The 25599-nt window shown below is 34.0% G+C and overlaps 1 protein-coding gene across 4 annotated transcripts in view; it reads left to right on the forward strand.

Annotated features, from left to right (window-relative positions):
- The window catches only part of LOC126773346 (protein fem-1 homolog CG6966), a 94059-nt gene that overhangs the window by 61673 nt on the left and 6787 nt on the right, over nucleotides 1-25599 (forward strand). The window contains exons 1-5 of one of the 4 annotated variants that reach the window (XM_050494232.1): nucleotides 3746-3880; nucleotides 8907-9110; nucleotides 20472-20631; nucleotides 24235-24435; nucleotides 24958-25176. In XM_050494232.1, coding sequence (XP_050350189.1) covers nucleotides 8985-9110; nucleotides 20472-20631; nucleotides 24235-24435; nucleotides 24958-25176 — 706 coding nt within the window. In that variant the 5' untranslated portion in view covers nucleotides 3746-3880; nucleotides 8907-8984. Of the gene's footprint in view, nucleotides 1-3745; nucleotides 3881-8799; nucleotides 9111-20471; nucleotides 20632-24234; nucleotides 24436-24957; nucleotides 25177-25599 lie in introns of those variants that run through there. The other 3 variants (XM_050494231.1, XM_050494233.1, XM_050494234.1) reach the window with 3 other exon arrangements.

The following is a 25599-nucleotide window of genomic DNA, read 5'->3' on the forward strand; positions in this document are numbered from 1 at the left end:
TCCCTCAGAGTAAAGTAACGCCTATTCTTTTTAAATAGCTAATTACCACAGAAATGTTTATATTTTTATTTTTTTTAAAAGGTATTTTATTTATTTATTATTGACAAGTGTATGAAATATACGATTGTTACGTTAATAGTTTAAATTTAGAGTGAGTGAAATTGCGAAGCGCAGTTCCTTATAAAATGATATTATATACTCAAACCTTTCCAAACGCGTTGCATCTTCTGGTATAAGTATAATCTTATATATATATATAATGAAGTATTTACAGTGGTTTAATCACTGGTAGGGTTTCCGGCGGAGTAGAAAAGAGCCTCTATCTATAGACAGGTATAACAATGTGACGTCAGAAATAGGCTAGAATAAATCTCGACGCCCAGTTTTATTTAATGTAACTGTATTGCACAACACAAAATATAATATAATGAATTAAGGGATACGAAACTCATTAATATGATAATTTGATTCGCACATAATCCAATGTAAATCCATGTAGTTATAATATGTATTTAGTAAAATATGTGACCGTGGAAAAAAAATCTTGATCTTTGAAATTTTGCGGCTCTGCTAGGAACTGCAACCTATTCAGGCATTGACTCTAGTTTATTCCGTTCTAGTTTATTCCGTTGGTGTCATATGAGCCGAATAAACCATTTGTTGAGTGTTCATTTATAAAAATCATTCTAAAGGGGCTTACTTTTCATATAGTATATAGCATATAGCACATTTTTTTTCACTGCAAAATGCCGACGCATCCCCGCCACAAACAACAACAAGTGACGGGGTGTGTGGGACACATAGCTGATGCCCACAGTACCAACTAAAAACCACCGTTATCCTATGTGTAGGACGCCACGGGATCGCTTACGTATGCTATCGTGAAAGTAGCTTATACACGTCGACCCTAAATGAATCGGATAAGTTATTCGTGTAATAATTCTCTCAAAATGAAGTTACGTAATTAAGTACGTGGCAGGTTTCAATAGATATAGTTTTAAGGAAACAGAACTTTCCATTTGATAGCAGATATTTCATAAGAGCAAACCACTATTATTGCCTGGCTTAGAATTAAGCTTGCAGTGCATCTGGTCTATAGTTTTATATAATAAGTCCAGTGAATGTATAAAATATACAATCATCCTTATATAATCAGTGATAGCAGGCACATAGACTGCTTCGTTGGTCTAGCGGCCAGTTTATAGGACTTCAGTTATCGAGGTACTGAGTTCGATCTCCGGGTGTGGCATGAAGAGTTATTGGTTTTTTTTCTATCAAGTGATTCTTAGTAGCAGCATTGAGCTTGGAAACTGACTAAGTTTGCAATACATGGCTATGGCCATAGCTTGAACTTATCCTACTTGTAAATACCAATAGTTGTTGGTATATACAGGCAGGACGTCTGCCAGGCTTAACTACTTTTATTTAAATACATTATGTACAAATTAGTCGAGCAAATAATTGTATTTGTGTAAGATAATTTGTTTCGCGTTTTCCCCTTTGACACTTTTCGCGTATATATACTAATAATATCAACCGAAATATAGCTATTGGTAATTAAAGTAAAATATTATACTCGATTTTCATACAAATAATGAAATTAGCATTACCGAATAATACCTATATGGTAATTTTATTGCCTGTATACATCATACAAAACAGATACGTGACTTTCACTGGTGGTAGGGCTTTGTGCAAGCTCGTCTGGGTAGGTACCACCCACTCATCAGATATTCTACCGCAAAACAGCAATACTTGATATTGTTGTGTTCCGGTTTGAAGGGTGAGTGAGCCAGTGTAATTACAGGCACAAGGGACATAAAATCTTAGTTCCCAAGGTTGGTGGCGCATTGGATATGTAAGCGATGGTTGACATTTCTTACAATGCTAATGTCTAAGAGCGTTGGTGACCACTTACCATCAGGTGGCCCATATGCTCGTCCGCCTTCCTATTCTATAAAAAAAAAAAAATAATAATACATTACGTGCAAGTCGTTTATTTAATAGATGATAAATTTCTAGCAGTTTGTACGTAACATTTTCATATGAGAAGGTGTTTGTACGTACGGCACGGTTCTAACTTTTAATGAACTTAGAAAAAGTCGTCTAGTTTTTAAATACATTTATTTGTTACAAAAAGTTTTAACCTCAGATCTACATAATGTATTAAAATCGGAAAATTCAAATGAGTCAAACCAAATTAGTTTAACCTTAAGACAGTACATATAATATTATTTATTCTTTAAATGACAGTTCTGGTCTATATAGCATATTATTATATATCTATAAGTGATATTTAGTTTAAATAATCTAGATAATAGTGTTAATGGTATAGTATTTATGTCCTGCGTTTATAGCTTAAACGTTTCGTGAGTGATTTACGCTCGCACGCATGCGCGTGATGGAATTTCATTTTGATGGCCGTCGATCACTATCGCGTTAAACGTGAAACGATATGAAACAATATTGTTTTAATAATATAAAGGAATATCGACCGAGAAAAGCATATGAATTCGTATCATTATCACAATCAACAAATTTATCTATGAGTCATGTTTCGTGAAATTATAGTTAAATGTGACTTTCATGTTAAATGATCATTATTAGTTAAGTTTAAAATAGTGAAAATGGCACGAGTGCGTTTGTTTAATTTTCTTTATTGTTTAGAGTGTTTATGATGTTGCTACATGTGTTGGCCGTAATGACTTAGACAGCGTCACCGTGAGGACCTGGAGGCTGTCGTAAATACTCAAGTCAGATGTCGGGAGCACACTTAGGATGCAGAATACGTGCGTTTTATAGGTGCCTGCTGTGAGGCTGGTCGACGGCACGACGTCGGTACGACGTCGGTTATTGCCCTTTAAGACTTTACTTAAATGATTATTTGACATATTCCTATTTTTGTTTACGGTTAAGAATACATATTGTTATACACTAAGCCCGCAACCTTGGAACTATGATGTTATGTCCCTTACGCCTATGGTTCACACTACACTGAGACTCACTCGCAAGCCAAAGAGAAATACAGTAATAGTGGCGCTTATTGGTAGTAGAATAAATAGAAAGTGGAGTAGAAATATTTGCAAACACAATATATGAAGCACCAGAATGTGGTGGGCTGACATTTAGACTTCCAAAAATCTTCCAGTTTTTCATAACATCTTAATGTGATGATAAAAAATAAAAGATTCCAACGATATTCGAACTAATAACTGCGTCATGGAAATTTCATAAAGTTTATGCGTAAAATTCCACGAAGAAGACGCGCATATTATATGAGGAAATCAAAAATATATTTTTATACTTGCAAGGGTTTTCGTAGGACATAGACAATTTTTTTTCTTGTTTTTATTTTTAGACGTGACTTGAAAATATTAAAATATTTAAGGGGGTTTTAATTTTATAACTATATTAAAACCAGATATTAGTCTATTTTTAAGGACATAATTTTTAAGAAAGGAACAAAAACAATGTCTGTTTATCCATAACTTTAACGATGATATTATCAGCTTAAATAAGGGTGAGTCCATTGATGAATCAAACAAACGCGAATAATATTATTATTATCAATAATCTTGTAATACTCACAAAGGCGGAACGAATTAATCCTTCCGATAAATACTAAACCTCAGCTAGTTCGTCAAAAGTTGCTACACGCTCAACTGCAGTTGGAAAGGCAAAAGTTTAATTACGTAATGAATCTTGTGTAACCGCAGTGAAAGATCTCCCCACTTGCAGTGGTGCAGTCGGTCTGACCGCGGCGAGTCGTGCGCGTGCGCCGGTCTCGAATAAAGCCTACGTATCTTTATAAAACACGATAATTGCGAAATAGTGTTGTGTTCCATATAGCTTTTGTGTTATTAATTTTTATAATATACAGGTTCATATCACTATCAATTAATTATATAGATTTTAAGTAAGATATGTTTTGCTTACGAAGTTTAATATTTTAGAATTTTGTTATTTATCAAAAGGGGAATGTTCTGTCTTTTGTACTGTTTGTTGTTGCTTTTTATCATTAACATCAATATCCTAGCGTCCTGTTCATAATAAACATATTTCAACTTATTGTTGTTACCAATCGTAATTATTTAAAGTTTTCGTGTAACAGAGTTAAAATAATCTTGAAGTAGACGTGATATTACAGTTCTATAGTTAGTTAAAGACGTTAAATAAAAAGACAAACTGAGAAATATCTGTAACTAGAACTAGTAATTTAATGCGTAAGAGTGAGAGGCATTGCTTGAACCGGCTCGTGATGATCATAACAAAACGTAGAGTAAAACAATGAGTTATCAGAATGTTATACGGAAATAAACAGTTTGTTCGATCTTTTGTTGTTGCAATCAAATCTTTTGTTGCAATAACTTAAGGTCTTTAAATTAATAATGTATCTGATTGTAAACAATGAAGTGATATTTTAGTTGCTTTCAATTTTGTTTCTAAATTTAAATTAACAAATTATCTTTTTATTTTTTTAATTGCTGACTATATCTCTTTATTCGTGAGCTAGATTTGGAAGTCTTATATGAATTCTTTTAATATATGTTTCAATACTGTGTTATCTATCAACTATGTATATAGGTACTTAGTGATTCTTGCGGTTTCTTTCGCATGTGACCTTCATGATCGAACACTAGAAAATATATAATGAAATTATAAATGTTACATTGTATAAACAATTTGGTACTTGTGGTTTTGTATTCTCTGCTCGCCCCTCTTGATAGCAATCACATGTTGTGTGTGTTAGTGTTTGTGCTACCATTTATTCGACCGTCATGTATTGCTGAGTAGTCTGGAAATTGGAAGTGTTGCATACACTCTCGTGCCTCGGAAAGCACCTAAAGTCTGCGCCTAAACTCTTTCCGGTCGTATCGGATTACAATCCAATCGAATTATGAGAGTTAGGGAATAGAGATTGCACCTGAGAATGTGCACCAAACCCAGGCAAGCACCACTGAGTTTACATGTGCTTAATTTGTGATTATAACTCATCTCGTGCTTTACGGTGAAGGAAAACATCGTGAGGAAACCTGCATGTGTCTAATTTCACTGAAATTCTGCCACATGTGTATTCCACCAACCCGCATTGGAGCAGCGTGGTGCAATAAGCTATGGTGCTTATTATATGGATATTATTATATATTGGGGGAAGGTATGGACCTTCCCCCAAAAAGAGAGAGGAGGCCTTAGCCCAGCAGTGGGACATTCACAGGCTGTTACTACTACCTGTGTTTGCGCACACACTTGTGAACTATAATATGTCATGCACAGTTGGCTAATCTCTCTTGAGATTGGTCGCCGTGGCCGAAATCGGTCTGGAAGACTATTATTATTGCTGTGTTACCGCATAAAATATTTTTAACATACCTATGTAATTTAATCGTCGGAAAAGAGTAACTATCTCTTTTCTGGCCGGTTCTTCTCTCTTCAAATCTACATTTGAAACCGGTGGTTATTTTAAATTTAATTTATTATTGTATAATGACTCAATGAATAGTGTATATTTTGATTGATTGGTTCCTGTTTTAAGAGTGATTGATTGCAGATTCAAGAGACGTAACATTTTAGATCTTATACTTGGATGAGTTAGGGTCATCATAGAGGGCCTATTTCCTTGTAAGACTTCATGTAATAATATATATAAAATAATACTACTTTTAAATAAAACATTATCTAATAATGTTCTATGTTTCTATTATAGTACTAAATTCAAAAAGTCGAGATGGCCCAGTGGTTCGAACGCGTGAATCTTAACCGATGATCATGGGTTCAAACCAGGGCAAGCACCACTGAATTTTCATGTGCTTAATTTGTATTTATAATTCATCTCGTGCTTGAAGGTGAAGGAAAACATCGTGAGGAAACCTGCATGTGTCTAATTTCATTGAAATCCTGCCACATGTGTATTCCACCAACCCGCATTAGAGCAGCGTGGTGGAATAAGCTCCAAACCTTCTCCTCAAAAGGGAGAGGAGGCCTTAGCGCAGCAGTGGGACATTAACAGGCTGTTACTGTACTAAATTCAAAACGAAAATATTTATAAAGCGAAAAGTTTACGGATATAATATCGATAAAATTTGTCGTGGGATTATAATATATGAACACCTTCGATTAAGTTAAATCAATAGCAATTCATACACAAATTTAACGATTTTATAAATACATTAAAAATTTTAATATTCCTATATTTAATTGACCTCAAAACTAATGTAAATAACTGCCACGAATTCATTATATAACAATGTTATGTATGAGATGACATTCGTAAGCGTCAATATAACCGGTCATGTTTATATTATGTATACTGACCCGGCTTACGTTTAATTGCCTCTTTAGTTTGTTTTTTGTAAACAGTTATCCTATAATACTGGTGGTAGGGCTTTGTGCAAGCTCGTCTGGGTAGGTAACACCCACTCATCAGATATTCTGTCGCAAAACACCAGTACTTGATATTGTTTTGTTCCGGTTTGAAGGGTGAGTGAGCCAGTGTAATTACAGGCACAAGGGATATAAAAACTTAGTTCCCAAGGTTGGTGGCGCATTGGATATGTAAGCGATGGTTGACATTTCTTACAATGCCAATGTTAAAGGGCGTTGGTGACCACTTACCATCAGGTGGCCCATATGCTCGTCCGCCTTCCTATTCTTTAAAAAAATAATAATAATAATACTTTGATAAAACTTTCACGTTGTGGCAACAACTATTTCTATTCCAATGACAGTAAGAATAAAGATAAATAAACTTTAGATCACAATCTATATTTTGCACTGCAAACGATTCTGGATTAATATAGTTATCATTATTTAAAATACGCCTTTTTACTTAAATACTTATATCCATTTACATTTTACTTCCAATGTTATGATAACAACTTCGCTGTCGTTAAAATGCCATTTTTTGTGAACTCATAATGGCCATCATCATGTTTGGACTTAGAGTTCCAAGTCCCCTATGCATATTGTCAATTTACCCATTCCGAAACGGTTAGAGTATGAATCTATTATTATTGACTGGCAGGGCCAGGACCTTGTAGGTCTAGGCATAAATCCGGGGCTGCCATAGATTATACGATACCATTGATAAAATGTCAGTGTGAGGTGATCTCTCTTTCTTACTCTTATATTTCGATGGAACGGAAATCTGACATGACCGAAGAGAGATCATCCGCAGGAACTGCTTTACAATCCGAGGCATAGTTGTATAATACTTTCCAACACCAGACGTCTGCTATAGTGATTTTTTTATAAAGAAAATGCTAAAAAATCTTATTAGTCGGACTCGACTAGACAAATGGGCCACCTGATGGTAAGTGGTCACCACCACCCATAGACATGCTATAACTATACCTTACATCGCCCATGGGCTACCAATCTTGGGAACTAAGAAGTTATATCCCTTGTTACAATGGCTCACACATCGTTCAAACCGGAACGAAATAATATCAAGTATTCTTGTTTAGCGGTAGAATATCTACTCCAACAACGACAATGCGGACCATCTTATCGATATTAAGAATATGTTGTAAATATTAATTTGTCATGTAACAATTTTATTCTAAAAACTAATTAAAATTAACGAAAATTATATAAGAATTTGAGTATAATAGGTTTTAAATATTTGTATTTGATGTAGGTACAGTCGGAAATATTTATTATATATATTTATTGCCAATTGTTCGCAAAGGACGCACGATACATCATATGTACTCGATTGGACGGTAGCTCGTAGTAAACACTAAATGTAAACTTGATTTTCGTATCTTCGTAACATTGAAGTGAGAAATAAACATGACATTCTGCTTTAAAGTAAATACGTCTTATTATATTTTATGTTCGTTTTTATTAATTTAATATTTACGTCACTGAAGTCCGTACGTATTATGTTTATTATATTGTTTTTGTACGCAAATATAAATTAACAATAAATTGAATAATATAAGTTTGAATTTATAGTAATTATTCCCTCTTTTTATATGTTTATTGTTTGTTTATTCACAGTCAGAATCCGTGACCTTAGTTAAATTAATTTCTAAGTATTATTTTTATTTAGTTGATTTAAACTATTAAAATTAAAAAAATTAATGTACATTGTAAAGATTACCTACAAGTATAAAATGTTTTCTGGATACATCCCAATTTCCTTTTCAACTAAACCTGGTTTGCTAATGATAAACGACTTGCAAATGTTGTTTCTGGGGTTATTAGTTAAAAAAAAAATCTTCTTCTTTTAAACGTAACATCAATGATCACAGAAAGAGGAAAACAGTGCTTAACATTCGGTCATAGTTTCGTCGAAGGTTTCGCTCACCTGTTGATGATTAGGACGGTGCAAGTTACATAAAAAGTCGCTTACATCTTTCCTTGGAGTCCAAGGGGCTTGCTTCATACAAAATTTTATCAAACTGTATCGATAGTGGTTTAGCCGTTTACTTTCGTATTTATAATATTCGCATATAAAATTAATCGTAACCAAATTTATTGATTTACTCTTCTTAAAACCCGTCCGAGTTCAATGTTATTATTATAAAAAAATAAAATAAATAATATTGATTTTTATTGAGAAAAGCATTATATTTAAAAATAAGTGTCTATTATATCAAAATGTATGTTGATGATATTAATAGAGTTCCTCCACAATGAAAGTTGACATATAAATATATGTATTTTTTTACACTTAACTTATATAATATTTAAGCGCCATGCTTAAATACACAGATAAGAAAATGTCAGCCGAGTATTGCTAGTGTATAATGAATACAACAAACATTATAAATGTTTGAAAAATATTATTCACAGAAACAAAAACATTACATTAAAAACAATATATAGAATGCATATACGCGTAAAATATTGTAATAGTTGACAAAACACAAATATTAACAATAAGTTTAATGGTTTCTCAGTTCAATTGACTTGACTCATTCATAGTTCGAATACCTAATTAGTGTGAAGTGCGTGTATATGTGAAATGTGATGTGAAAATGTCATCTGGTGTCTGGGATCTGATCGACTTGGTGCCCGTGAGGTGCCGGTGGATCGAAAGGCTACGTCACTGCGGGAAGACACTCCTGAGGAGACAGAGACGTTTGATACGAAGACTGAAAAAGGTAACACTCGTAATTCGTGTAAAGAATTATTGTTGTGTGTTATTTAAAATTAATAGAACCCTTTTTTTAACGCTGGAAAAACGCATTACGCGTTTCCCCCACGGGAACAGTGGGGGAGTATGTGGGGCTCGCCGGTGTCCAAGGCGCCGAGTGCGCCCCGGATATCAGAATACTTACTAAAAAACCAGCGGTACCCTTTCCGCCTTAACGAGGAGCGCCACGGGATCGCTTTCGCATGCTACCGTGAAATTAATTAATAGTACCCTTGCGAACTTCGCTGTAGCAAACGTTTTTGGCTACGAAAAAACATCTTATATTTTCTACAAATTTCAACCTTGAAAATGAATTTTTGCTTGTCATATTTGTTTACAGTGCATCGAAATATAGGTACGAAAATTAAGGTCATTCAGTTATGAGCTTTTTGGTAGTACTCTCTATCGCCGTCCCCATCTCGTTCTATCTGAGCAAGACATTAATACCGGATTGCAGTTCTTACAGATTAGCATTTCCTGTACTGTAATTAAACATAAATTAAGTAACTCGAAAAATCATAGAGATAAATATTATATTACATACGCTTAATTACTTCATTCGTTGAGTCATGTCTACGAAATTTGGGCAGTGATCAAGGTTTGGGTTTTTTTTTATAACAGTATATACAAAAATGGTTTCTTTTGATAGATATTCAAGGTATTGATTGAATATGACATTTCCTATTCCAATTTAAAAATTGGCCTCAAATACGATCATAAAGGTTATATATTAATCTATTAATACAATTTTATTTTTACTCTTTAAAGTTTTTATTAAAATATATTTTATTTCCCACCCAAATATAAAAATACATTTAAATGTAAGCAGGATGAAGTTTCAAAAACTATCACCGCTTACATTTGGAGGCCGTCCGACTACGTCACATGTTGGTTCATTGACACGCTTTGCTCTTAACGCAAATCGTATGTTTCACGATCTAATGCAATCTTCGTATTGAATACTGGTCAATGGTCATACACGCAACAAAAAAAAAAAAAACAAGAAATAAAAATGACAATTAAAATGTTACAACATTGTTTGTTTGGTGTTTGACTATTGCCTGACTCAATAACAATTTAAAAAAGTGCTACTTTTCATTACAGAGATTTAAAAAATACATATTATATTTTTGATTTCGAAAAACGAATCAATACTACATTTTTTTTTAATTCAAACGTTAAAAGTATCACTAAAAAAGTTAAAATGTAAATGCTGCAGTTGTGTGTTTAATTTTAACCATTGCCCGCATATGCCATTAATTAAAAAAAAATGTATACTATAAGTATCCATTTCATTACCCCTATGCGTTATAAATGTTGTAATATTTACACAAATATTTTTGCATTTCGAAAAACATTATATTCCGGGTATATTCTAGCAACAATTTATTTTAATTATTTTTTTTTATTCTATCACATACGTATTAACATTGAACCTGTTACAACAGTTGGCATAGTTACGAAATTAATATATTGCGTTTGTTAAACATGACCTACATGACAATGCCCATTGTGAAACAGTTCCCGAGGACTCATTGTCTTAAACATTTTATTGTCCATAATTCTGGATACTTTGATTAGTATCGCGAGCACATCGATAGGAGTAACAAAGACTGAAGTGTTACGTAATATTGTGAGTTATTTTTTATTTTTTGTAAGTAACAGTTTTTTTAATTAATTCATGCAATGATCGTTAATTTTAATGATGTAGAATTTTTTTTTTATTATTTAATTGATGTTACGGAAATTTATTCGCTATTTATTAAAATATGAAATTATTAAATTACTAATCTAGCGCTGTCTGTATTTTCAGTATTACTTTGAACATTTTGATAAATAAGTATTCGTTATTTTTTTATTTTTTTTTATAGAATAGGAAGGTGGACGAGCATATGGGCCACCTGATGGTAAGTGGTCACCAAACGCCCTTAGACATTGGCATTGTAAGAAATGTCAACCATCACTTATAGCCAATGCGCCACCAACCTTGGGAACTAAGATTTTATGTCCCTTGTGCCTGTAATTACACTGGCTCACTCACCCTTCAAACCGGAACACAACAATATCAAGTATTACTGATTTGCGGTAGAATATTTGATGAGTGGGTGGTACCTACCCAGGCGAGCTTGCACAAAGCCCTACCACCAGCTAGACATATTTCGACTATCAGATGGTTTTTAAGGTTCAATAAAAGAAATCTTTATCATCCAGTTGAAGACTCTTTACAGGGATTCGTACACACGTTATAATGTAAACACTTATTCGTTCATTATTAACACCTTAATTTTTAATCGAAGTATTTTTTTCTAAGTAATAGTTAGCCAATGGCTAACATATACATGTTAAATGAAGTAGGTGATATTTGGTTTCGGTACCTAGGTCTATATAGTTCGTTTGACGCAGCATAACAATGAAATTATTCAATTAATCACTTTGTAAATGATGTGTAATAAAGTTGGGGTTATATACTAAATCTTATGTTTAGAAAACATAGAAAAAAAAAACAACTTTTATTCAACTTTTACTTTATTACACCATTAAAAAAGTTTACAGTAACAGCCTGTTAATGTCCCACTGCTGGGCTAAGGCCTCCTCTCCCTTTTGAGGAGAAGGTTTGGAGCTTATTCCACCACGCTGCTCCAATGCGGGTTGGTAGAATACACATGTGGCAGAATTTCAATGAAATTAGACACATGCAGGTTTCCTCACGATGTTTTCCTTCACCGTTGAGCACGAGATGAATTATAAACACAAATTAAGCACATGAAAATTCAGTGGTGCCTGCCCGGGTTTGAACCCACGATCATCGGTTAAGATTCACGCGTTCTTACCACTAGGCCATCTCGGCTTCTATTAAAAAAGTTTATATAATTTAATTTAATAGAATATGGGTGTTATGTAATTGTAATAAAAAAAAATGCTTTTAAGTCATTGTTGAAAAATAAACCCTGAAAAGATACGTGGACGCTCAATTCTTCCGCCCGATCCGCGCCACCGAACCAATTCATTAGCGGCTGCGTACTAAAGGCTACTAATAATAAGTGGCGTTATTTCTATTGGATGAATGGGATATGACCGCAATAAAAGACGGAATTCGAGAAAAGAAAATTATTTTAATTAAATTATCGTACCTAACATTTGTTCATCATTTGAATGGTGCAAGCGAGATAGCTGCTATTATATCAAACAGTGCAATTTCTCTCTGATACTACTATAGTAAATCTAACATTACAAAATGCAGAGTATAGAACCATACTCACAGCTTATAGAATAACATGAAAAATCGTAATTTAGTACGGAATTCTCTTCACGCGAGCTCGTTTCGCAAATGACTGGTTTTTATTTATCTATAAACAATACATTATGATAAATGACTCCACATAAAAATAATGACAAACGAGCACTTTCGATCATCGGAATATTTTAAACATTAAGGTTAATTGAATATCTAGATATATACTTGCGTCAAACAATGCCGTTAGCCGTTTTGTGTATCGTGTAATAATTAGCTTGTTTCCGTTATGACAGTGACCTGGAAAACGATTTCCAGACGTCTTTTAGTTCGGAAACGCAACTATTGTTTAATTTTCTAATTGGTGTATTGTTCGCAGAGTTGTTGAATTAATGACGTGTTCTTGAACTTGGCGAGTATTCGTTTATAATTTATTCAGTTTGTTCTTAATTGATTATATGACGAGCCGGTTGGCGTAGTTGGTAGAACACTTGCCTTTCACGCCGAAGGTTGTGGGTTCGATTCCCACCCAGGATAGACATTTGTGTGCATGAACATGTCTGTTTGTCCTGAGTCTGGGTGTAATTATCTATATAAGTATGTATTTATAAAAGAAAAGTAGTATATGTAGTATATCAGTTGTCTGATTTCCATAGCACAAGCTTTGTACAAGCTTAAATTGGGATCAGATGGCCGTGTGTGAAAAATGTCTCAGGATAATATTATTATTATTATCCACCTTCAGATGGAGGACGTCCAGACTATTTCGGAAATAAATCGATGGTGATTGATTTATTGAAATTATTATATAAATTTTCTGTACTTTTGTCAAGGTCACAACTCAAAGATTTCCCAATATGTGCTGAATATTATGTTCAATATAGAGATACATATATGGAAATAAATCATGTTTTTTCCGACAGCTTCAACCATCACTATCGCCAATTTACACTAAATGTATATATGTATCTTTGTGTATGTATTGTTTACATTTATATATATGTATGTACAATGCACTCGCCCGTTAGATCTGCCAGCATCTTAATGCAGGGTTGTCTGGAAGATATAACTACTTGAGTGATAAGACCGCCCTTGCACGCATCATGTTGAGGTCCACAGTATTTTTTTTATATAACATCGCTTCTCTTGAACTTTTGTTTTTCTTCTTTTTTTTACTTGTGTGTCTTTTCTTTTTTCGTTGTGAGTGTGTAATAAAGTTATTTAATAATAATAATAAAGCTTTTTTGCAGAAACGCTTAAACCTTCCTTCATGAATCACTCGGTGAAAACTGTATGAAAATCTGGCTGGTGGTATTTGAGTTTATCGCGTAGATAAACGGAGAGACTTGGCGAGTGTATTTTGTTTTATAATATGTAGTGACGTATTCGGTATCAGAATTGATTTCTCCGACAGTCGTTAATCGTCACTTGATAATATTATATGTAATCGTACGAGGCGATTAGAGAAATTTGACGATGATCGATCAAATAAAAAAATATAAATGTGATGACTAAAAAGCATTTGTTGAAAAAATAAAAATTCTCCCTGTATTTTTCCGGTTCACCTCAAGTTTGCGACATTTCTTTCCGGTGTTAGAGCGTCAAATATAGCGATAATTTTAGTTCGACATATTTGTAATAAATAAAGTATTATTTTTATTCTATATAATATATCAAGCATTTGCTGCATTAAGAAATTTAAATTGCTAATATAACCTAAAATCGTTTCGAAGGCAATTTAAAACGTTAAACAGCGCATAACAGTTACGTATTATGTCATTCTTTTCGGCGCATTGAGACAACAATATTGTCTTATAGACTTCAGACGCACGTCGCGCGCAGTTAACATCGCGTTGCTTAGTCTGCCCTAGAAAATATCCTACTCTTGGATTTGTTTATTTGTGGTACATACTTTATTCTAATTTTTTTTTAATGTGTGTGCCTTCTAAATATTCGATACTTACATTTTAATTTTGCTTTTAACCGATGGTTTTTAATTAATATGACCTAATAAATAAAGGAATTAATGACGCTGATTTTTAATTAACTTTGAAAAAACAAGGTCAGCAACTCGGTCTCACTGATTATAAATTGATTTTAACGATTCTAATTTAACAAACTTTTTTTTATGTCAGTTTTTAGTCTATTTTTGATAAACTTAATTTTATTTTGTTCCGTAATATTATCATAAATGTCATTTATTGCGCGGAGATTAATAAGATATTTTAATTTGTTGCTATACAAGAAATATTTATTTATTATTATATTATATTGATATGTGTTATAAATGAACTTAAAAATGTTTTGTAATTTCATTCAAGTTGCAAGTTGCGTCGACATGTATTACTTACATATTTAGTGAAAGTATTCAGTGTACATCGTAACAGTAATGTTGTTGTGAGTCATTCTGTCGTTAGTCAGGGGAATATCCGTGTAGTTTTGGTTTTAAAATAAGAAAACGATATTAGTTTGATATAGTCGTACAAGTCATATCTGTAACTGTGTTGAGCTTGATAATCTTTCATTTCATCTTCCAAACTGTATATACACTGGCCTCCAAAAAAATCGACCCACCTACATTTTTTGTAAAAAAGCTATCGTATGGTTTTAAACTACCACATATTTATATTTTTAAGATTGATAATGTAAAAATGCAATTGTAGGATTGTACAAAAACAGAAATAGTGCGCAAAAAATAGGTTTTTAGGTAAATATGTGACAAAACACGAAAACACAAAATTTTACGCAATTTTATTTTTTTGTGTACAAAACGATTATGCCGTTTGTTTTTAAATTTGGGTGCCTAAATCTTACTTTAATAGGGAGTGTTTCCTCCTCTTGACCTAATCACTGCCTGCATACGCCTATTAAGTGACCTGATTAGCTTTTTAATGTCTTCCTGTGGGATCCGTTGCCATTCTTCAGTTAGGGCAGCTTCCAGTTGATTCAGGGTTTCTGGAATTGGATTTCGTGCTCGAACCGTACGTTTTAGCTGGTCCCAGAGGTGCTCTATCGGGTTTAAGTCCGGACTATTGGCTGGCCACTGCATAACTGGAATTTCGACTTCCCTGAGATAGTCTTTAACAATTCTAGCGACGTGAGGTCGTGCGTTGTCGTGCATAAGTTGGAAATTATCCCCAATATATCCAGCGTAAGGCATCACATGAGGCTCCAGAATGTCCGTTATGTAAGTTTCAGCATTAACAGCACGATTACGGAAAAAAACCAGCTCTGTGCGTCCCGTCAAAGAAATACCTCCCCAAAACATTGTAGAGCCTCCACCAAATCGGACTGTTTCTCGAATGCAACACTGAGAGTAGCGTTCTCCTGGCCTTCGCATGACGTTACGTAGTCCATCAGAGCCTACTAGAGACATTCGGCTTTCATCACTGAACAATACTGTCTCCCATTGGTCCAGTGTCCAATCGACGTGCTGCCTAGCAAATTGTAGTCTTGCTTGTCGATGGGATGCTGTGAGTTTTGGTCCTGTTGCTGGCTTGTGAGGGGTTAAGTTTTGCTCTCGAAGTCTTCTTCTTACAGTATTTTCACTCACAGACACTCCACGACTTTCTCGGAGTCTACCTTGAACGTCAACAGCCGAAAGATGTCGGTTTCTTAAAGACGTCAAACCAATAAAACGGTCATCGGTCGGGTTCGTGACACGCCCCCTGCCAGATCCTGGTCTCCGGCGATACTCCTCAGTCTCCAAGTAGCGTTTGTACACTCTTCGCACCGCTGAACGACTTAATTTTAGTGTTCTAGCCACATTTCGCTGACTTAACCCCTCATGAATAAGAGCTACGACTTGAGCAGCTTCTGCTTCAGTAGTATCCATTTTTTATGTTTAAACTTATAAAAATTATTGTTTTAACAAAGTTTCATACACTTAATCAATAATAAACATCGAACCGAGATGACTCCGCGTTAAGAACTGGAAATAAACTAACCATGCACTTTGTGCACAAAGTAACGTTTTCTTATCAATACTTTAAAAATATTCCAAATATCCTCAATAACACTTACAACTCCTCCAAATCAATATCAAGTGGGTAGTAAAATGTTAAATGTATGTCCCATAAGTAAAACAATCCACCTAGGTCGTCGCATAGTTAAGATAACAACTTTGTAAGTAAAAAAATACGGGTGGGTCGATTTTTTTGGCGGCCAGTGTATATAATGTGTTATGCATAATATAGAAGATATTTTCATACATTTTTTCGCTCCTGCATTCGGAAATTGAAGGGAACATGAAAAAATCGCCTTGTAAATCTTTTGTCTCCAATTTGTTAGTGGGTTGTATTGTATGTTTTATATATTTTTTTACAGATGAATTAAAATAATAAATACCCTCACCTCCCTATTGATTGTAACTTAAAAAAAAAACTTTAGCTCATTGCAATCGAAGATGAAGTAGAGATATACAAAACTATGATTCACAGGCTCCATGCTGTTGACTTAGAGCTCGCTGTATTGTGCACTTCAAACAGTTCTTGATCCGGTATAAATCATTATTAATTATACACTATTCCACTTAACTACTTGTATGCACTTTAAATATTTTTCGACCTACGGTAGTCATTAATTAAAATCATCAAGTCAATGTCAAGGCGACAAGTATAATAAAAACACAAATGAATTAAACAATAAACCTAATTCTCATGAACGTAAATATGTCTAGTGTGATGTTGTATTTTTATATTTATTACCGGTTAATAATTGTATATCAAATTATCTCAAAAACTAGTTATTTAACAATCTTGTTAAAATTTTACGCTCCCATTTGACTTAGTACAAAAGTTACATATGAGAATTTTCTCATTGCATAAAAGATGGCTTGTAAGAGGCTTCTGAGGCTACAGGTTCTGGCTCACACCTTTGCTCACACCTTGGGTCTAGCCAATAACAAGTCATTAGTGTTTTGATTTTTTAATCTGGCAGTGTTAACACACGAAATTCTGCTATATGTGTGTTCCACCAACCCGCATTGGAGCAGCGTGGTGGAATAAGCTCTAAATATTCTCCTTAAAAGCGAGAGGAGGCCTTAGCTCAGCAGTTGGACATTCACAGGCTGTTATTGTTACTGTGTTAACACTCCCGTGGCTCGGAAAACTCGTATAGCCGTTGGATCTGCGCGTGAATTATTTCCAGTTATGTTGGATTGCCGTCGATCGTGTTATGAGAGTGAGGGCGTGCACCTGTGCTTGAGCGCACGCTTTTGATTCAAACGGTTTTTTTATAGTGTAGTGGTACGCAGGTGAGCAAATGGGCCACCTGGTGGTAATTAGTGTTCACCAACGCCCATAGACATTGGCTTTGTAAGAAATGTTAACCATCGCTTATATCGCCAACCTTGGGAACTAAGATGTTACACATAGACGAGCTTGAACAATGCCCTACCATAAGTAAAAAACGTGTGTATAATATTTGAATATATATATATATATATTTATGTTTATACATGTTAATAAATATCTTAACTTCAATTTAATATTTATACGCAATACACATATGGATATTACTGTTATATATACAAGTATATTTAATTTATTTTGAATGAAGTTATTGTTAGAATGTCCAGTTTCGATAGACCGGAGTGTGTGTGTGTTGCAACCGTTACGCCACCGCACGGCTAGTGCACCGTACGACCGCTGTTACATTGCCGATTTCACTTTTAAACACCTATCGATTTGTCATCAGTTTTGTCTATATAACAACAAATAACTAACATTTTATATTAAATAATAAGATGTAGCTATGACGTCAAACTATCTATTAACAAGCACGTCAACCAAGGGAAATTAATGTCGGCGCATTGAGGGCTTGAGGAATCCACACTTATATTATAAATGCGAAATTGAGTTTGTTTCTTTATTTATTTGTTTGCATGTTATGCTTTGTTATTATGTTTACAGGTATACAGAAAAACATATAGGGTATATGGCACCCCCCTTATACGCGGTCCAAGCCGCGAGCGGTACTTAGTATTGAATATTACTAATGGTGTGCCAATGTTTATGGGCGGTGACAGAACATACCTTAAGATAATCCATTTGCGCATCTGTTACAAGGCGAATAAACCGATATATTTGAAAATGATAGGAGTGTAACGTCCTTTTTTTAATCGCTAGAAAGACGCATTACACGTTTCTCCCACGGGAACAGTGGGGAGGTATGTGGGGCTCGCTGGTATCCAAAGCGCCGAGTGCGCCCTGAACATCGGAATACACACTAAAAAACCAGCGGGGTACCCTTTCCGTCTTAACGAGGATCGTTTGCGCATGCTACCATGACGCTCTGACGAGCAGTGCAGTCATGAACGCGCGAAAAAAATCATTCATTTGTTTTCAATGAAACAGACATCCAAATCTCAAGGGTCGAGTTATAATAGTTTTGACTCGGCCTTGATAAGTTAACTCAACAAGTTGACATTGATGTTGCTCGATTAGAATATTTAGGTTATTATATATCCAAATATATGATATCTCGTAAATAATATTATTTTGTAAGATTTATAGTGAGGCCATTTCAGAAACCAAAACACTGTTTATGAAATATCATTTGTATATTCCGCCCATCGTTGCAAACATTGGCTCATAAGACCAATCTTGGTGGCTGAGTGCCGAATCGAATGTCATTATAAAGTTAACACGCAAATCTTTAACAATCAATTATTTACTCTAAATATTTGCGTGCTGGCATTGAAAATGAATAACCTTCTTGCAATATAATAACATAACAAACCATTTTTTATTTATTATCACAAAATGATGGCAAACAGTCATCGATTTGCACTGTTTGTGACAAAATTCTTATTACAGATATTGGAATGTAATAAATCTAAACTTACATATATATAATATGTTGACCACTTTTACGTGAAATATTAAATACCTGTATATCACTTAGCACGCAGCAATCAAGAGATTCAATGCATATATAACAATAGAAGTAACGCATACATGTGTGCGTTTCACCCGCACACGAGTGTTTTAAATTTCGCCTGTTTCTTTTGTTGCGAATGAAGAGCAACGTATTATTAATAAAAAATTAAAAGCGTTTTTGTGTCTATTATAATATTAATTGGTAGCTGTAGAGAAACTAAGAGAAACTAAATAATACGTATTTTTCATAAGTAATGTGTTTTGATTTCAATTCTTTTTTTTTTAATTTATTTGTTTATTCTAGGATTAAATAAAACCTAATGTATAATTCAGTAGTTCCCGCCCGCTGCTACGCTCGCGTTCGGTTTTTAGGTATTCTATATCCTTTTCTGTATGAAAGTTTGCATACAAATTTTCATGACGATCGGTCGAGTAGTTAACACGTGAAAGGGTAACAAACAACCAAACTAACTTTCGCATTTATAATATTAGTAAGGATTGCCTCAAACGAAATAAAGATCAGGTTCTAGCTATTCTACCTTGGCTAATTGAAAAGCCTTTTATTTTTACCGCTGGAAAAAGGCATTAACTAACAAACTAAAAAACCAGCGGGATCGCTTGCGCATGCTACCGTGAAAAGTTTTAATTCAATAGCCTGTGTTAAGAAGCATCGGATAATTCATATATACTATATATATATATATATATATATATATATATATATATATATCTCATCTTTTTAATATATTTGTTGCTACATTTTAGTTTTTTTTTAATATTAACCGTTAATAGTGGTTAGCGGTAAATGAACTCGAAGGGTCAAGGTTCTGGAAGCAGGCATGCGTTGCTACCGGATAGTGTTATCATTTTTAATACTGGCGACGACGTTTCGTAACGTGTTACACGATGCATAACTCGTAGTTTCTAGGTAGGAATTGCGATAGTCTTGCCGTTTGGTTTACCGTTTCGGTAAGTCCATCGATAAAATTGGTACATGTAATTATTTTAATACGCTTGAATGTATTCCAAGTCGTGATCATTACGATTATTATTTATGTTGATGACTTTTTATTGATATAAAGTTTTTCGACATAAATTAAGCTGATTAAAAAAAATACCATCAACCCAAAATACACGTCAGTAAATTTTATTTATTTATGGTACTTACTGAATTTTAACTCTGTTTTTTTTTAACGGTCAATCTTATTTGTTACAGATGTACCTACACAGTTGGCGCTCTGACGAGCTAAGCATGTTGGTGGGTGCTAAGACGACGGGAGCGACGCCACTTGTCATCGCCTGCAGGAACGGGCACTACGATGTCGCGGAATATCTCATAGAGCGTTGTAAAGCGGACATCGAACAGCCCGGATCAGGTGAAATATTTTTTTATATGGCAACAATTAAAATTCCAAATTTAAATGATAGAATACTAATATTGTTCGTTATTTAAAAAAAATAACTTACTGTTCGCAATAAATCACACTACATTTTAAATGCGAGAGCACGTGCGGTTGGACTTTCGTTCGTTTTCGTATTCACTTTCAAACTGATGAAAATAAAACTTTGCATATAAATTAGGAGTCGTGAAATAGGACATTAAAATAAACAAAGCGTAGGAAATTTTATTATGAGTCATAAAAAATACATATCTATTGCTAAAATATAATTCATGCCGAACGGAGCGAAGAGCTACCAAGTAATCAAGCAACCTGCTAGACGAGTTTCTTAATATCGATTATATGGATCTCAATTATCCCATCCATCGTATCCCAAGGATATTTTGGTGTAATAACTATATAAAACAAATACAAAACTGAAAAAAGAAAGTCCCTCCTTACGTCTGTCCTGTCTGTTTAAACGCGATAAACTCAAAAACTACCGAACAAATTTTCATATGGTTTTTACCAATGGATAGAGTGATTTATGAAGAAAAACCTTCTTTTCTTAAAACGGTTTGTGTAAATTGGCTGAAACATGACGATAATTGATGAGAGAATAATTATTATAAACATTTGATTTAGAAACTTGGTCATTGGTCTAGTCCAGCATATGGTCAGTGTTTTTATATGTATACCCGTTTTTTATAGAATAGGAAGGCGGATGAGCATATAGGCCACCTGATGTTAAGTGGTCGCCAACGCCCATAGACATTGGCATTTTAATAAATGTTTTAAGATTCACGCGTTCTAACCACTAGGCCAAAAAGACCCCTAGACTAAAGGCCTCCTCTCCTCAAAAAGAGGACTGAAGAAGAGCTGTTACGGTAACCACTAGGCCATCTCGGCTTTTGCTAAAAAATGTCAACCATCGCTTACATAGCCAATGCGCCACCAACCTTGGGAACTAAGATGTTATGTCTCTTGTGCCTGTAATAACACTGGCTCGCTCACTCTTCAAACTGGAACACAACTATACCAAGTACCCATTCGAGCTTGCACAAAGCTCTACCACCAGTAAAACCGATACCAATCGAAGAATGAGTAAAGATAAACAAACGTTTGATTTACATATGTGATTTGCTAATACCTCTGCTTTATTAAACACCACAAACAGTTCTTCTTCACTTATAACACAAAACTATTCCGCTCACTACTTATATCCACTTAAATTTTACTCTCAAAGATCCGATGACAACGTTGCCGACATTTAAAACGAAAGTTTTTCGCGAATCCATAATGAATATTCAAGTTCTCGACCACAGATATCGCTTCATTTCAATGTCAAAAGTTTATACAACTTTTAATTCTCTTGTCGTCTTGAAGACCCAAAGGTATTTTCCAAATCTGTTCATAAATGACGAAGTTCCGATATACCAAAAAAAAAAAAAAAAAACATCAGAATTGAAAACTTTCGAAAATCGATAAAAAACTTTATTTATAACACAATTTGCTAATTAATAATATAAAATAACATATAAACTCTGGGGGATAAGAGTTCGTTTTTATTGTTATTTCGTTAGTTATATATAAATCCTTACGTAATACTTGAATGGTCGTATATCTAATAATAATTTATTTTAACTTTTCCTTACCGATTGGCAGCTGAATGAACACACGGAGCGTATTTTCTCGGAGATCGTTATTGTAATTGTTTTCAACGTCCGCATTCGCTTTCCCATTGCGTCAACGTATTGGCGCGATGCCAAGCTACCTGCCTGAATTTAAATTCACCTCCGTCGATAAAAATATATTCACTTTTTTAATTTAGTCGATCAGTAACGATACTTTTGTAAACAATCTCTCAATCAATCAATCATTGATCTATTTTGACAGGTATGTTAATTTTTATAAAATATTAATAATTAAGGCATAATATTATATTTTACAATATTATAAAGATGATTAAGAGCTTGTATTTTTTGATGTTCATACAGGATACATAAAGTCATAAATATCGTCAGAGCGTCACGGTAGCTTGCGCAAGCGATCCCGTGGCGCTGGTTTTTTAGTCGGTATTCCGATGTTCGGGGCGCACTCGGCGCCTAGGACACCTTACTGTTCCCGTGGGGGAAACGCGAAACGCGTTTTTCCAGCGAAAATAAAAATACATAAATATTTAGTTACATGCATGTATCTATATTATGATTTATGAGAAAGAGTTACTAAGTTTCTTGTCGATTTTTCTATGTAGAATCTATATTTCGAATCGATAGCAGATTTACTTTAATTTACGATTTTAAAATAAAGTTTATTTCGATTTTGTATTTAGTAGTCTCGCGAGATACGAAAGATAACAAGTATTCAAGTCATCACTCATTTCCCAAATAATCTAAAATCATTGAATCGTCTTATAAATTAATAATTTCAATGATCTAAATTACATGCAATGTATTAGATTAATAAAATAATATCATGTGAAAAAAAAAAATTATATTATTGTATAAAACTTAAGAAGTCTTGTCTATATAAAACAGTAAATACATAATGTATGTCGAAATTAGCAACATTATCACTATTATATAAATAATAAAACGGTTCGTTTGGTATAAATTAAATTTAGGTTATTATTTCGTTATTATTTTTTATTACGTAATATAATAGATTGCCATGCGAAATTTGATTAGAGTCGACCGATTGATCGTAATTATATTATGAACAAACAAACTTTCACAATTTCAATTAATTTTTAAGGTAGTTGGATTTTACGGTAATTGGTATTTATATTATATACTTTTTTTTATTTTACATATACATTTTTTATTCACTGATTTATGTGCACAGTAATAAGCTTCGCGTATACTTAATTAAACTAGTGTCGTCGTCGAAATTCGAATATTATTTTTATTGAAAATATGTGGAAAACATACATGATTCGAAAATTTTATTTTATTCGTAAAACTCTGCTAAAGATCGTCAATAGCAACAAAAAAACAGCAAAATCAGTTGACAAATAAAGGAGACAAAGATACTTGACCGTTTTATCTTTGCCTTTTAGATTTTAGATATATTTCCGTCTTAATAAAGTTAATCAATCGTTTTTAATTTGTTTTTGACTAGATATACACATTTTAATAAAAAATTCGCAGTCTATACTTGACACAAAGCAGGCTTCAATTAGTTATAAAAAATAATCCTATTAGTAAAGCCTCTGTTACTGAATATATGTCTGATGAAATTGAGTGGATTGAATTATTGCTGGATCTCGCGTAGGAGCTAAGTGATAATTTGTATCAATTACATAGATACAGATTATATATTTGTTTTAAAGTTTATTTGAATAAAAAAAATATTTTGATTTATTTATATATAGACTTGCGGACCCGGTAATCGTTGTCCTGCCATACAGTCATTTATTCAGTTGGTGACATACCGACAGCAGGGTCCACCTACCGAGTCCAATTATGTTTTCAATCCGTACAGAAACCCATACACACCAAATTTCATACGAATATCTCGAAAGTGAAAATCTTTAAAGGCGATCTAATAGATAGATAAATTTAATGTGCAAGTTTAAAGCAATTTCGATTTTTTTTCCAGTAACATTCGACGGTGAGACAATAGAGGGCGCTCCCCCACTTTGGTGTGCGGCTGCGGCGGGACACCTCCCGCTAGTGCGGTTGCTGGTTCGTGCTGGCGCGAATGTCAACTCCACGACACGCACACACAGCACGCCGCTCAGAGCAGCATGCTTTGACGGACACTTTGTTATTGTTAAGTTCCTAGTTGAGAATGGCGCGGGTAAGCGAATTATTATAAATAATTTGTACTCATATCATAATTCTTAATTAGATGCAAACAATTAAAAAATATCCGTTGGTTTTAGTTGAGTATATGGTGAATTAAACACAAATTAAAACTTAATTCAGCTTGCCTGAGTTTCGGTATCCCGCAATCTTCGGTTTACATTCACGAGTTCTAGCCACCGAACCATCTTAACATATGTATTTATTAGATTTAAAACGTTTAGATTAACTTGGTGGTACCCACCTAATCATATATTTCGTCGTAAAACAGCAATACTATTGTGGTGTTCCGGTCTGAAGTGCGAGTGAACCACTGCAACAAAAGTTACAAGGGACAAAACATCTTAGCTCCCAAGGTTGGTGGCCATGTAAGAAATGATAAATATTATCTTACAGTGCTAGTACCAATATATATGGTCGATAGTGACCATTTACCATCAAGTAGCACAATTGCCTGTCCGCCTACAAAAAAAAAATGTGACCAAGTAAATACTCAAAATGTATTCTTTCTTTTCAGATATAGAAATAGCAAATCGACACGGTCACACGTGCCTTATGATAGCTTGTTATAAGGGTCATATTCATATAGCGAAATACCTCCTCTCCCTAAACGCTGATGTTAACAGAAAGAGCGTCAAAGGGAACACAGCGTTACACGACTGCGCCGAGAGCGGATCCCTACACATACTTAAAATGCTCTTAGGCCACGGTGCAACAATGGATGTCGATTCTTATGGTGAGTTCTGTAAAGTTATTAAATTAATTAATCGGTAAATTTATATTACGATTGCCCGGAGACAAAAACATGCTGGCATGTTATAAAAAAAAAAGGAAAATAATAGGAATAGAAAAAATGGTGGTAAAAATAACGAATGTGTCATGGCGGTCGAAGTTTTACACATATTACGACCTCATAATAAGGTGTATCCTTTATCTTATGTGCCTATATCTAAACGTCGACATATTTGGCGTCAGCGCATTGTGTTTCTGCTCGAATGATTTGGCGCACCATCACAGCCGACCATCTAATGGGTGAAAATCTTTTACGATACCGTCGCCTTTAGCTTGGATTGTCACTATTCCACTTTTCCGGAAACCAAACGACGCATAATTTTTATTCCATTCCACGATAAATATTTATCTATTGATGTATTATATA

The sequence above is a fragment of the Nymphalis io genome, chromosome 14 (genome assembly GCF_905147045.1).
Source record: "Nymphalis io chromosome 14, ilAglIoxx1.1, whole genome shotgun sequence".
Classification (NCBI taxonomy): Eukaryota; Metazoa; Arthropoda; class Insecta; order Lepidoptera; family Nymphalidae; genus Nymphalis; species Nymphalis io.